Genomic DNA, 14,132 nt, shown 5'->3' with positions numbered 1-14,132 from the left:
AAGAAGTTTATTCTTCGCCTATTCAATCAGAGCAACATTTGAGAAATCGTATCGTAGCTGCAGCGAACAGAATATCGCAAGAACAGTGCCTGGCTGCTACAAGAGCCGTGTTTGACAGATGCAATGCTTGTATTGCTGCAAGAGGTGCACATTTCGAACAAAATCTTCATTAAAAAGTTTATAAATAAAATAATTAAAATAATAAATTAAATATATTTTTTTCTTTTTTCGTGATTTCCTGCGAAACAAAGCAAAAAGGAGCATATGTCTATAGGACTTTTTTTCTTAGTTTTTTACTCCTCTACACGCTCCCGAAGTTTTGCCATTTAATTTGGAAACACCCTGTATATATACATTATATTTTCAGCAAAGTTTTTATAGCAAATGAATTTTTTGTTAGTTATTACATGATAATATCCTTTGATATACATTTTACATCTTAAAATTTGTTATACACATTTACACATGACCTGTAGATGGATATTTATGTTTCCATGAATCAAAAGCAGTGTTATATATTAATCATTCGATATATTATATATGCACATGTAGTCAGATCGTATGTTGTATTGAGCACATTTAATAACTATATTAAATCTATTCTGGAATAATTTTTATATTCCTTCTTATTTTGATGCTCACGTAAAGGGATAAATTATAATGTATAACGCTATTTATTTTGAGTATTTTAGATACAGGACGATTGTATTGGAATTGACGAATTCGTTTCTCACACCATTCTCATTTCCTTCGGAATCACGATGCGTCGTTGCTTTGCCCTAATTCGAGTTATCTTTTATAGCCGGAGAAGTTGCTACTTTCGAGTGCACGATGTTAACTAGCGATTCGACCGTGAGGATACAATGGTTGAAGGATAACAAACCGATGGAGGACAAGTTGGCTGATCGTGTCACCACTACGTTGACTGACAATATATGTAAACTTGAGATCCAGAACGTTCACGAATCAGATTCCGGCATATACATTGCACGTGCTCTGAACGTAAACGGTGAAGCAACGTGCACTGCTCAATTAGTGGTTCAACAATGTAAGTCATATAATGTCATAATGTTACTCCTAAACACGAAATAATTTTATGTTTTTATTGATGTAAAATACTGCAGTGAGTCCGGAAGAGAAAATAGCAAGAGCAGAAGCAAACTCTCCTATATTCTTGGTGCGCCTGAAAGATACCGAGCTCCTCGAGAATACCTACCTACGTTTTATGATTAAAGTCAAAGGGGATCCTAATCCGGAAATAAAGTTGTAAGTTTCAAACTTTATCTAATACAAAAATGCTCCATATTTGTAAAATGTATATTTTCGGAATAAAATTTGATTTTAAATAAAAGAAAGCAAGGGACTCTTTCAGCTATTAAGTTATAATACATAATAAAAATTTAAAAGATGTGCAATAGACATTAGAAAGATGTTTGAAGAATTGGAACATTTCTTTCAAATGTCTATTGTTTGCCACAAATTAACACATTAACGCGCATTTTTTCTTAGCTTCAAAGACAGTACTTTAATTGACGCAAAGTACGAACGTGTGAAGATCATTCGAGACAACGCCGAAAAGGGATTTTATGAATTAGTGATTGCTGATGTTCAGAAGCAGGACGCTGGAAAATATTCATGCACAGCTATGAATCGCTATGGCGAAGCCATGTGCGAGGCGGTAGTGACAGTGACCGATGAAAAGCCACTTTTCCAAGGTCTTCCTGAAGGTCTCCTTGAGCTTGGAACTGAGCCACGATTTATTTGGACGCGTGACGGACAGACGTTTGATCCTGAGGAGAGATTTAAAGTTCTCTTCAAGGATAATGAAGACACTCTGGCATTAGTGTTTCAGCATGTGAAACCCGAGGACGCTGGTCTTTACACATGCGTGGCGCAAACCAGCACAGGTAAAAATTATATTGTAATAATTAACATTAATTTAATATTGCATTTCACATATTATATTAATATGTTGATTTATGGAAATTCTTGAATACATAGGTAACATTAGCTGCAGTGCAGAGCTGACAGTGCAGGGTGCTGTGAATCAATTGCTGAAGGATCCAGAAAAACCGAAACTTCAAACAGAATCGAAGCAATCCGAGGTGAGCGCCGGTGGCTCTGCGATGTTGGACCTGCAGGTGAAGGGATATCCCAAGCCGGATATCAAATGGACCAAGGACGGTCAGGAGATTATAGCTGGTGGTAGAATTAAGTATCTCTGGGAAGATGAGGAATCGTTGTCATTAGTGATTAAACAAGTTACCGCTAAAGACGCTGGAGTTTATACCATCAGGGCAAAGAACGATCTCGGAGAGGACAGTACACAGATCGAGCTGATTGTGAAATCTGCGCCAAAGATCACGAAGAAACAGTCTGATATGATGATTATGATTGAAGAGACAGGCACGATGACCGTACAAGTGGAGGCTACTCCGGCACCGGAAGTGACTTGGTACAAGGACGGTCAGTTGATTGAGGAGAGCGATCGTATCAAGATCATTAAAGAGAACAGCGACACATACAAGCTTGTAATAAAAAATGCCAAATTGACTGATGCTGGTTCATACTCGATTGTTGCGCGAAACGAGATCAATCAGACAACTGAGATCTGGAAGGTCGGTATCAGATGCCCACCGAAGATTAAGAAGAGATTGGGCGAGCCACGAGTAATTAACGAAGGCGACACATTGAATCTCTTGATTGAGGTAGAGTCTGATGGAGAACCAACAATCAATTGGTACAAGGACGGACAGCTTTTGACTGCGAGCGATCGCATGAAGATGACGAAAAACGGAAACAATTATATTCTCACAATCAGCGGTGCAAAAGTAGAAGATGCGGCGATTTACAAAGTCGAAGTGGTGAACAAGCATGGAACGATTTCGGACGAGACGAGAATCAGGGTATATAATCTGATCCTTGAATTTAAAATATATTTTGAAAATAATCTTTTATATTTTGCTAAACTAAAGTTTATTTGGAATTAAAAAATTCTGCAATTATTTTTTTAATTTTTTACTTCTAATATCTTTGCGATATTATTGCAGGTACGCGGTATACCGAGATTCAAGACGAAATTGTGCGATATCAGTGCAAACGAGGGCGAGTTGAACGTCGAATTTGTGGTCGAGGTCGAAGGCTTCCCGAAGCCAAGTGTGCATTGGTTTCTGGGCGATGTTGAAATCACAGAGAAGCGCACAGAGTACACCCGCGTAGAAGAAGGCGACAATTACAAGCTCATCATTAACGAACTGAAAACCGAGTTGAAGGGCCATTATACTTGTAAGGTGCAGAATGAATATGGTGAAAACTCGAGTAGTTCCAATTTGACAGTAAATACTCGACCGAAGCTTTTGAAGAAATTAGCAGACCAGAGGTTAAAAGAGGGTGAAACGCTGAAGTTGACGTTTGAAGTATCCGGCACACCGGATCCGGAAGTCAAGTGGTACAAGGATGGCGAGGAAGTGACAGCGGATGCTAGAATCAAAATCACTAGGAACAGCCAGCGCAGTGAGAGCTATGATTTAACGGTGACGTTACTAAAGGGTAGCGACGGAGGCTTGTACGAAGTGCGGGCAGAAAACGAGTTGGGTTACGTCACCAGCAAGAGTAAAGTCATCGTGTTGAGTAAGTTTCCGCATCTCTTTATTTTTTTTTCCTAACTCTAGAACTTGAGTCCGTTCGACGCGAATCTAAGTCCGACTAAAAAAAATTGTTATGTCACGAATTGTCAAATTAGTACGAGTATAATAAAAAAATAATAGCATGATATATATTTATGATAACAAATAATTATACTTCAAAAATAATGAATTTACATTTTTTGAAGATTGTATTATAATTTGCGGAATAGCAGTATTTCTTCCTGTAATTTACAATCGAGTTCTAGAGTTAATCGCGAGAATAATTTTAGCAGAGTTAAAAAAATCTTACGAAGGCTGATATCATGACATTTGCTGGAACAGTGTACAGCAATAAACATTCCTAATTTTTGAGAAATCGCAGTGGTAAAGTCATCGTATTTTGACAGCATTCAGTAAGTATTAAATGTATAAATAAAGCTGTATGGTTTCCTTTTCATTTTGTTTTACCGATATGACATCTTGGGAATTTTTTAGACCGCCTCTTTAGCGAGGAGGTTCAATCGACAGATTTTTTTCTCATAGATTCTGTATAAAAAATCTGGGTGTGTAGAAAGAATTCTCCTGATTTCCTTAAACGAAAGGGAGGAACATCATTTTTGACGCGTCACATTATTGACGTTGACGCAAAATGTGTTCTCTGTTTCTTTTTCTGTATTCTTATTAATCCATTTGTAGATTATCATACAATTGATTTTGTGGTACTCCGAGAAATTTTTTCGATATATTTTTCGGACTTTTTTGAATCTCTAAGTGTCATAACATGTTGACATATCGCGTTTTGAAACACGTCATGACAAAGACTCGAAAGAATGTACTTCTATAGCTAAGACGGAAGATGAGAAGGTAAAACCTCCGAAAGAAAAAACCGAGGAGGTGAAGATAGCAGAAACCCAGACGAAGAAATTGATAAAGGAACAATTGCCACAGGAAGAGACTCTGCGCACTGAAGAGTCGGGATTGGAAGGTAATCATGTGCGCTAACTTGATTAGCTCAATTAGAATGCAAGAGAAACGCGAAGTTTTGACTTTGCTGCATTTGAAACGCTACAATTCTAACGCTTTGACAATTCCAAGAGCATCGCACGCTTCGATAAGGGTTTCTTTACGTGTTAGAAAAAACACTTTTATTCTAGAATTGAAACATATGTTAGATAATTAGTATCAGAGACTGCATGTTAAAGGCAATTACATTTTTTGCAACATATAGATTTTTGAAATCTTGTTTAATTTTTCTTTCTCACACATATCTTCATTGAGGATCTCAGAATTGATGATTAGAAACAGCAGTCACTTTGCTGTCGATCGTTTTTTGAAAGTTTATTTAATCGCATACAATACCGATTTTAACAAATTAGGTATATATTTGTGTAATTTGCATTATGTATTGTAAATTTATCACGCAATCCGCACGCACACACGCTATGTAACTTAGCATCGAGAAGGTATATGGTTAAAAGTCATTTAGCGATAGAAACAATATCTGATAAATTTAGGTCGTGTCAAATTGGAGAAACAAAACATCCAAGTAATTCAAGGGGACAATGAAACAATCACGATCTCTGTGGCCTCCACGACATCACACGAAGCTATACTTACAGGTAATCTTACGTATATCATACATTATCATTCAACCGAAAAAATATCCAATCAATATAAAAATTCGAAAGACGTCTTTTAGAATCCTGTAAAGTGTTTTAGACGTTTATGTTGTTCGGATATTCTATAACAGTTACACAAACAAACGAGAAACACGAAATTGTAATGCTTTTCCTAAAAAGAGAATGTACTCAGACAAAGATTATTTCACTTCAAAATTTTCATCATCATCTATTTTTAACATAGTTGAACGCGCGCGTGTCTCTATCTGACATATTATAACATACATCGTATGATTTAAATAATAAGCGTGCAATTTATGAAAACAGCTCTATGTATAATAATCGCAACTTTAGTAACGGTACGAAGAGGTCGTTTCTAAAGATACGGAAGACATATGTCATGCGTAATTGTACGCGGGATGCTGGTAGTCGAAGATATTAGATTAGACCATTCGCAGGTCCCGGTGAAAGTCACACAATCAGCAAGATGACAGCAACCAAAGTCGAGTGTCGGGAATTCGGTGTTGATTCGGGACCCCGCGTTGAGGAAATCGCTTCTTATGCTTACACCGTGCAAGAAGAGAATTCTAAACCACAAAACGGTGTGTTGATCGAGGAGTTCTCCGAAACTGAAGAGAAGAAGTCAAATTTAGGTGTCAATCAAGGCGTTACAATTGTTTCCGTTTCCGATGACGAATCGACTTTGAAAGCACTATCGCGAGATGTTAGCACGGAGGATGTTCAATTGGCTGATCAACTCCCGGAGGATCAGAAAACAACGAATGGTATTCTCGATGAGATTTCCTTCAATGAAACGCCAGAAAAACAAAAAACTTTTGAAGATATTAAGTCACATAGAATCGCCAGAATTACCGAAACCATCGCTGAGGAGCGATCCTTGGAAGAATCGTTATCGGCGACTTTGTCGAATCAAACTTTGAAGCGAGAAAGTCTGGATGTGAAGACAATAAACTTGCCCAGTCAAAGTTCTACAATTAGCGATACAAGTCCGGTGAAAAAGGTCGCGGAAAAAACTTTAGATCGACCAAACTCAGCTGTCGAATTATCGAAGGACACCGCGAAGCTTGAGAAGACAAAAGCTTCGGCGATGTCAAGTGAAACGCTGTCGAGACAGAGTTCTCAGAAAGCACAACTTGATGATGATGATGACGAGGAGATCGATGAGGAGATGAAGGATCTTTTAGCTCGAGTTAAACGGCAACGTAGCGTATTAGATGAAATCCTCGATAAAGAATCGGGCAAAGAGTCAGGTACGACCGTGAGGTTCCATCGGTAGTTTTAACAACTAACTCTAATCTCGCAGCACGACGATTCGTCGAAAAACATATTGTTGCATCGTCTCTATCTATGACTGATAGACTCATCTCGCTAATTGTCTTACTTTTTCCTTTCTCTCGCATATGTTGCTCTTACAATTTTATTCGTATAATATTCGCATGCTCGCATGGAAATATAAATATCTATAATAGAAAGTTTATCGATAGTAACTTACAAGAATATATCTGTAAATTTTAAAAAATCTATCTGCTCTCTCTTTCTTGATATTTATAGTATATTAATATAGTGATAATTTTTATTTGAAATATGATATTCATTATTAATCAATATATGTCATTTATGCTTCCATGCGTAATATTAACTACTTGTATTTTTGGAATTTCGATTTTTATAGCATTACTCTTCGCCAACTTAAAAGAAATATTAAGGTAAGATTGTGGCTTTTAATCTAAAATATGATAGTTAATCTTTTTATATAATTTTCACTATGCGGTTTTCTGAGCACCTGTTTAACCAAGAGCTTCTATAGGTAAGTATATCAAGAGAACATATAACTTAATAGAAATAAAGATGATGAATAAATAGATGTACGTGTAATTGCATTTAAATTTATATTTGCACATATTTTTTTAAAAAGGAGACATGATAATGTTGTTTTTGTTTTAAAAATTCATAAATTTTAAAATAATTATATACTTACTATTGGTAGTTTCAATATTCTTATTACCTGCAATTTTTAATAATTCATTTTAATTATATGTATAAAGTTAATTAAATATTTGAAAATTATAATTGATACAAGAAAAATATACTGTGACGAAATAAATTATGAAATATCATATAACTATCTATATAAATTAAAATATATATTATAATAGCGTTCTCTGTAAAAAAAAGTTGATTGCATAACAATGTTCTTTGATCAATCATAGCCTGATGCCTTCTGTTACTACCAATTTACTACTGATAGGAGGAAGAGTTTGTTTAAACAAGGGCATGCTTCCTTTTCTAAAATAAATTTTTTTAATAAATAACAGCTCATTCATATCTTTTCTCGCAGCTCCGCCTCACGTCGTGAGCACAGATCTCACCGATCGAATGATCTTCGAGACACAGAACACGAAGTTTGAGGTGAAGGCCACTGGTTTACCAAGACCAGACGTGAAATGGCTTAAAGATGGTAAGGCTCTTCGATCCGGGGAACGAATAAGGATCACAACTTCAGGGGAATTGTACGAGATGGATCTCAGCAAGGCCACCCTCGAAGACGAGGGTCTTTATTCGTGCGTTCTGACGAACAAATTGGGCGAAGAAGTCATAGACGGCTACCTGACTGTTGGAACTGTCGACGAGCTCCGAAAACCGAGATTTACCGAACCTCTCAACGATGTCGATGTTGCCTTTGAGGCTAACGGCGAATTTAAAGCTGTCTTTACAGCTGATCCGGTCCCGGATGTCACATGGTATATATTTGCAGTATATGTCATAGATTTTAAGAGATTTTCAGTAAACATAGGATTTTATTTATATAAAAAAATTGAAAATATATAGAAATATTAAAACGTGATGAGAAATAATAGAAGAAGATATTATATTCTTTTCACAGTCTATAAGTCTATTCTATCTTAAAAAATATATTTATATATTGGATATAATTAGAATATAATATATTGTTTAAGTTGAAAAATGTTATTTCGTATACAAATATATTTTTTCAGGTATTACAAAGGTAACGAAATTCCGCCTGATGATTCTAGAATTAAAGGAATTATTGCTAACGGACCAGCAGCGGATAAATTGACAGAAAGTAAAGTCACATTGAAAGTCCCAAAATGTACCAAAGAAGATACTGGAGAATATACTTTGAAATTAAAGAATAAGTGGGGTGAAGCCGAAAGTAGCGTAAGTAGCTGAATATAGAGTAACAAATGATCGCAAAATATAGGAGATCATTTAATAATTAATGAGATTTTTACACTTTTAGGCATTCTTGAGTCTTTTATTGAAACCGGAAATTGACAGCTTTAGAGATCATACTGAATCAGTTGACGAGCGAGTTGAATGGCAAGCTGTGATCAAAGGAAATCCGAAACCCGATATTAAATGGATGAAGGACGATATAGAGCTGCAAAAAGACGAACGGTATGATATTGAAGAAGATAAGAGAAATTGTAAATACAAACTCATTATTAAGAAGCTCAGTCTAGAAGATAAGGGCATCTATACCGTTATGGCAAAGAATTATTTGGGTGAAACAAGTGCTCAAGCTACTCTCACACCTCACAGTAAGTAAATCAAACTTTCGAACGGACATAACACGCGCAAGCAATGAGAAGTGAAAAAATATTTTATAGATATTTTTGTTTGATTGGATTAAAGAATTCGGAATAAAAACACATTTGCATTTCTCTGTAGCTGAAGCTCCAGTCTTCTTGAAGAATTTGTCGAAAATGCAATGTAGTGATCGCGAGGACATCGAATTGAAGATACGCGTGACTGGCATTCCGAGGCCTAGCGTAGAATGGTTGAAGAATGGTGAGATTATCAAGGAAGATGAAAGATACCAGGTGACGACTCACGTGGATGGCATAGTGGACAGTAATCTTTTCATCAAAACCTTCTCTGCAAAAGATGTCGGTACAATAACATGTAAAGCGAGTAATGTCGCCGGAAGCGTGCAAACCAACTGCGATCTATCCATGACATTGACCGCACCTTCGTTTGGTAAAGCGTTACCGAGATCAGCGGAAATCGACGAGGGCGAGCCTCTAGAGCTGAAGGCCAAGATAGATGGTAGCCCGATACCCAACGTCGCTTGGTTCAAGGACGGTGAGAAAATCACGCCAGACGATCATGTGAAGATCAGCACTTTGCCGGACGGTACTACAAAGCTTACGATTGATGTGGTAAAACCCACCGATTGTGGTGCCTACAAGCTCGTCGTTACAAATCCTAGTGGTGAGAATTCTTCGCTTTGCGCTGTCGCTGTCACGCGTAAGTAAATTTTATTTTCTCTTTATCTTTGTATCTTTCTAAAATCTTTGTATTACGATATTCGTAATACGATCACTATCTTAATATAAAATTTGCGTTCGTTACAGCTGAACGAAGGAGGCCATCATTCACGAAGCCACTGGAAGATACAAAAGCTGTGGTTGGGCAACCATTGAAATTAGAAGCTCAAATCTTAGCGTTCCCAAATCCGCAGGTGCAATGGTTCAAAGACGGAATACCATTAAGACATACAAAGGAAATGTATTTCACCAACGAACCAAACGGTCTTATCGGATTGAAAATGGATTATGTACGTCTAGAAGACGCAGGGACCTATTCGGTGATTGTATCCAACGCACTCGGTGAAATCACGGGTACGGCTAAGGTAGAAGTGGAAGAACGAGAGAAGAGACCAGAATTTGTCGCGAGTCTTCAACCACAAACCGTTGTTGAAGGTTTCCCGGTAAAGATGGAAGTGAAAACTATAGGAAAACCAACGCCCGAACTCCAATGGCTACGAAACGATGAAGAAGTTAATATGATAATATTGAAATATTTCAAATTCATATTTATTTTTCAACAAAATGATGTCTATAATTTAATTCTTTCTTTCAGATTATCCCGGACAATAAACATGTAAAGATCGTTAGTCAACCGGATGGTAGTCAAGCTCTGATTCTCGATAAGGCAACGCCAGAAGACGTCGGCGTGTATCAGGTAGTAGCTGGCAACACGGAAGGCACTGCGTCCTGCAAAGCTAAGCTGGACATTGCTGGCAAGGTGAGACCGGACACGCCGGAGGAAAAGCCGACATTCACTAGTCCCATGCGTGATATATCTGTCGAGGAGGGCCAGCCATTAACGCTGGATGTGTCATTTGCCGGCAATCCAATTCCCAACGTAAACTGGACAAAAGATGGTGAACCGATCGAGCCATCGGAACGTGTGACGACGAGCTGCGACGGGAAGAAGGTCGGTCTACAAATTGATTCGTGCAAGCCCAAAGACGCGGGCATCTACGGCTGTCGGCTAAGCAATCCATTGGGTGAAGATACCATCAGCGCAAATGCCATTATTCGCAAAGTGTATCAGTCACCAACCTTCACACAAAAGTTTACGGATCTACAACAGCTGCCCACGTTCGACGCCAAGTTCCCGGCCCGTGTAACTGGCATACCGCAACCGGAAGTGACCTGGTATTTCAATGACAAGCCGATTCTAAGGGACAACGACAAATACAAGATAAAACGCGACGGTGATGCCTGCTGTCTGTACGTGAAGGATTGTGCAGACGATGATTCAGGACGGTACAGATGTAGAGCAGTTAATAAGGGCGGCGAAGCGGAATGCGCAGCAAATCTAGCTATAGTTGATAAAATGTAAGATTTTATCCAAGAAAAAAAATTTTTTAGCTGTTCTACAAATACATATGTTAACCAAAAAATATTTAACAAAAAATGCAGAACATCTGTAACATTTGTAACATCTGTAATTTTAGCCAAAAAATGCAGAAGGTCGAACCGCCGACATTCCTGAAGAGAATTGGCGATTGTGAAGTCTACAGAGGTATGCCGGCCAAGTTCACCGCGTGCGTCACGGGATATCCGGAGCCTGACTTTGAGTGGTACCGTAATGGTGACCGGATTTGGCCCACTGATCGCATCAGAATGGACCAGGAGGGTAGTTTGTTGCGGCTTATGGTAGTTAACGTGGATGAGTTGGATGCCGGAAAATACGTGCTGAAGATATCTAATCCTCATGGTGAGGATTCGTGTAGCGCCGAGATGATTTACGAATGTAAGTAAATGTGAACTTTGCCTTCGAGGATATATGTTACGAGATTTTTAAAATATTTAAGTCGTTTTTACCCTTCATTTTTCAATTTCAGCTTTGGAACCACGCGCAAAGAAACCTCTTGCCGATCAGTACGCGGATTACGATAAATACCAAAAGTCCGGCATTCCGTTGCCTCTGGCAGACCGCCCAATCATTAGCCGCATGATGGATCGACATCTTACTCTATCGTGGAAGCCATCCATCCCGATCGGGCCGCGAATACCTGTAACCTATTTGGTGGAGATGTGCGAACTCCCGGATGGCGATTGGTTCACCGCTCGCAGTGGTATTCGCAGCTGCGTCTGCGATATTCGCAATCTCGAACCGTTTCGCGATTACAAATTCCGCATTCGCGTGGAGAACAAGTACGGCATAAGCGATCCATCGCCGTTTGCACAAACTCATCGTGCTAAATTAGAACCGGAACCGCCCAAGTTCTTCCCGTATTTACCTCCTGGTATTGACTTTCGTCCAGAGACTAGTCCCTACTTCCCGAAAGATTTTGACATCGAGCGACCTCCGCACGATGGTTATGCTCAGGCGCCTAGATTTTTGCGTCAGGAATACGACACTCAGTACGGCGTGAAAAATCACAATTGCAATCTCTTCTGGTTCGTTTATGGCTATCCCAAACCGAAAATGACTTATTACTTCAATGATCAACTGATTGAATCGGGCGGTCGATACGATCAGAGTTATACTAGAAATGGCCAGGCGACTCTATTCATCAATAGAATGCTTGAGAGAGACGAGGGTGTTTATGAGGCCGTTGCTACAAATGAACATGGCGAGGCCAGGCAAAAAGTTATTTTAAAAATCGCTGAGTATCCCACATTTATCGAAAGACCCGAAGAGGCTGTTGTGATGATGAGAAGAACCGGCCAATTGACTGCTCGCGTAACTGGCGTGCCTTATCCGGAGCTTAAGTGGTACAAGGACTGGAAACCTATAGCTTCATCTTCCAGAATCAGAGTATTTTCCGTTCATATTTATATTATGCAAAGTCCTGATTTCACTGCAGAATAATATCTTATTGCATTTTTAAATAAAAGATATCTGTTTTCAATTAGAAATTTCAATTCAAAAAATTTTAATTAAAAAGGTATCTTTTTAATTAGGTTCAGTATACCGAACCCGATATTACGACTCTCATTGTCAACGATGCCATTGTGAAGGATGAGGGTCTTTACTCGATCAGCGCGGGTAATGTGGCCGGCTCGATATCCTGCTCGGTGATGTTGCACGTGGAGGAGAACGAGCACGAATATGGATACAGAACATATAGGAAGAAGATGGACGTGAAACCACGCGATAAGCCGTTTGACGATTTGTATGATTTAGGTGACGAGCTAGGTCGCGGCACTCAGGGTGTGACTTATCATGCAGTCGAACGGAGTACCGGAAGAAATTATGCTTCTAAGATTATGCACGGACGCGGTGATCTCAAACCATTCATGTATAATGAAATGGAAGCAATGAACAACCTGCATCACCGTAAATTATTACGATTGCACGATGCCTTCGAAACGGACAATTCGGTTACTTTGGTCACGGAATTGTATCCTTTATTATTTCCGTATTTGATTTACCTTACGTATAGCATCAGGATAAATGTTGAAATAATTATAAAATACTTCTCCAAGTATCAATTATTATTAATTCTAATGATAATTCTGTATTCGTTTGATATGTCAAAGTAACTCGATTGTATCAAAATCTAGCAGAACAATCCTTAATAATGATAATTTAGAGCGGCCGGTGGCGAATTAGTGGACAATCTCACAAGACAAGAACATTATACTGAAATAGATATCGCTCGTTATATACGTCAATTGTTATGGGGATTGGAATATATGCATGGAAATCATTACGCACATCTCGGTCTGACGGTAAGTTATTTGAAAATCTTTTTTTTTTTTTTTTTTAAGAAAAAATATGAATATATTTTCGAATAATCAAGTGATTTGTGCAATTTCTCTTTATATTACTTAAACTACTTAAAGCAAACATAAAATTGGAATTTTAAATACAATGGAAATAAAAAACCCTTTTTATATAGATACTACATAAAATCTTATCTTTGCTAAAATTAATACGTTTGAATATGTTTTTCCTTATAGCTCGGCGATCTACTAGTTTCTCATGTTGGAGGAGATGACTTGAAGATTGGAGATTTTGGATTAGCTCGCAAAATTTCGCAAACAAAGCTGATGACCTTGGCATACGGTATGCCAGAATACATTGCACCGGAAGTAACTAATAACGAAGGCGTTAGCTACGGCGCAGACATGTGGTCTGTTGGCATAATTACTTACATTTTGCTATCGGGTATCTCGCCATTTAGAGGTACGAACGATAGAGAGACGCTGAAGAAGATTAGAGAAGGCAAATGGGATTTCGATGACCGATGGAAAAATATCTCGAACGAAGCACAGGACTTTATTCGTAGTCTATTGGTGTACAATGTCGATAAAAGAATGGATGTTAGGACTGCTTTGGTTCATCCATGGTTTAATTACATCGACAGCTCGCCACCAGAACCCTACAGGATACCTTCCGAAAATTTGAAGAATTATTATAAACTTTATCGGTAAGCAGACTATTATCTTTTAACAACACATTTAAATACGAAAATGAATTTTGCGTAATCTAGGATTCTGTAAATGTAACTATTTTCTCTTTAATTTGAATAAAAGTTGAATAGATGAAAAAAGGATTATGCGTGTAAAATATATTTGTGAAATTTGCTTCACAATAA

The 14,132-nt window shown here is 38.1% G+C and overlaps 1 protein-coding gene across 7 annotated transcripts in view; it reads left to right on the top strand.

Moving 5' to 3' along the window:
- Positions 1 to 14,132, top strand: part of Obsc (Obscurin) — a 43,873-nt gene that overhangs the window by 26,636 nt on the left and 3,105 nt on the right. For 6 of the 7 annotated variants that reach the window (XM_018462816.1, XM_018462811.1, XM_018462810.1 and 3 more), the window contains 19 exons: positions 803 to 1,048; positions 1,125 to 1,266; positions 1,510 to 1,907; positions 2,002 to 2,906; positions 3,051 to 3,630; positions 4,471 to 4,611; positions 5,141 to 5,245; positions 5,704 to 6,516; positions 7,605 to 8,007; positions 8,263 to 8,446; positions 8,529 to 8,829; positions 8,960 to 9,538; positions 9,646 to 10,070; positions 10,154 to 10,917; positions 11,037 to 11,335; positions 11,427 to 12,346; positions 12,493 to 12,932; positions 13,125 to 13,263; positions 13,495 to 13,964. In XM_018462816.1, coding sequence (XP_018318318.1) covers positions 803 to 1,048; positions 1,125 to 1,266; positions 1,510 to 1,907; positions 2,002 to 2,906; positions 3,051 to 3,630; positions 4,471 to 4,611; positions 5,141 to 5,245; positions 5,704 to 6,516; positions 7,605 to 8,007; positions 8,263 to 8,446; positions 8,529 to 8,829; positions 8,960 to 9,538; positions 9,646 to 10,070; positions 10,154 to 10,917; positions 11,037 to 11,335; positions 11,427 to 12,346; positions 12,493 to 12,932; positions 13,125 to 13,263; positions 13,495 to 13,964 — 8,254 coding nt within the window. The remainder of the gene's footprint in view (positions 1 to 802; positions 1,049 to 1,124; positions 1,267 to 1,509; positions 1,908 to 2,001; positions 2,907 to 3,050; positions 3,631 to 4,470; positions 4,612 to 5,140; positions 5,246 to 5,703; positions 6,517 to 7,604; positions 8,008 to 8,262; positions 8,447 to 8,528; positions 8,830 to 8,959; positions 9,539 to 9,645; positions 10,071 to 10,153; positions 10,918 to 11,036; positions 11,336 to 11,426; positions 12,347 to 12,492; positions 12,933 to 13,124; positions 13,264 to 13,494; positions 13,965 to 14,132) is intronic. The other variant, XM_018462813.1, reaches the window with a different exon arrangement.

This window comes from Mycetomoellerius zeteki, unplaced genomic scaffold, assembly GCF_001594055.1.
Source record: "Mycetomoellerius zeteki isolate Tzet28-1 unplaced genomic scaffold, Tzet1.0 scaffold146, whole genome shotgun sequence".
Taxonomy (NCBI): Eukaryota; Metazoa; Arthropoda; class Insecta; order Hymenoptera; family Formicidae; genus Mycetomoellerius; species Mycetomoellerius zeteki.
The sequence above is the reverse complement of the archived record's forward strand: the minus strand, read 5'-3'. Positions and strand labels throughout refer to the sequence as shown.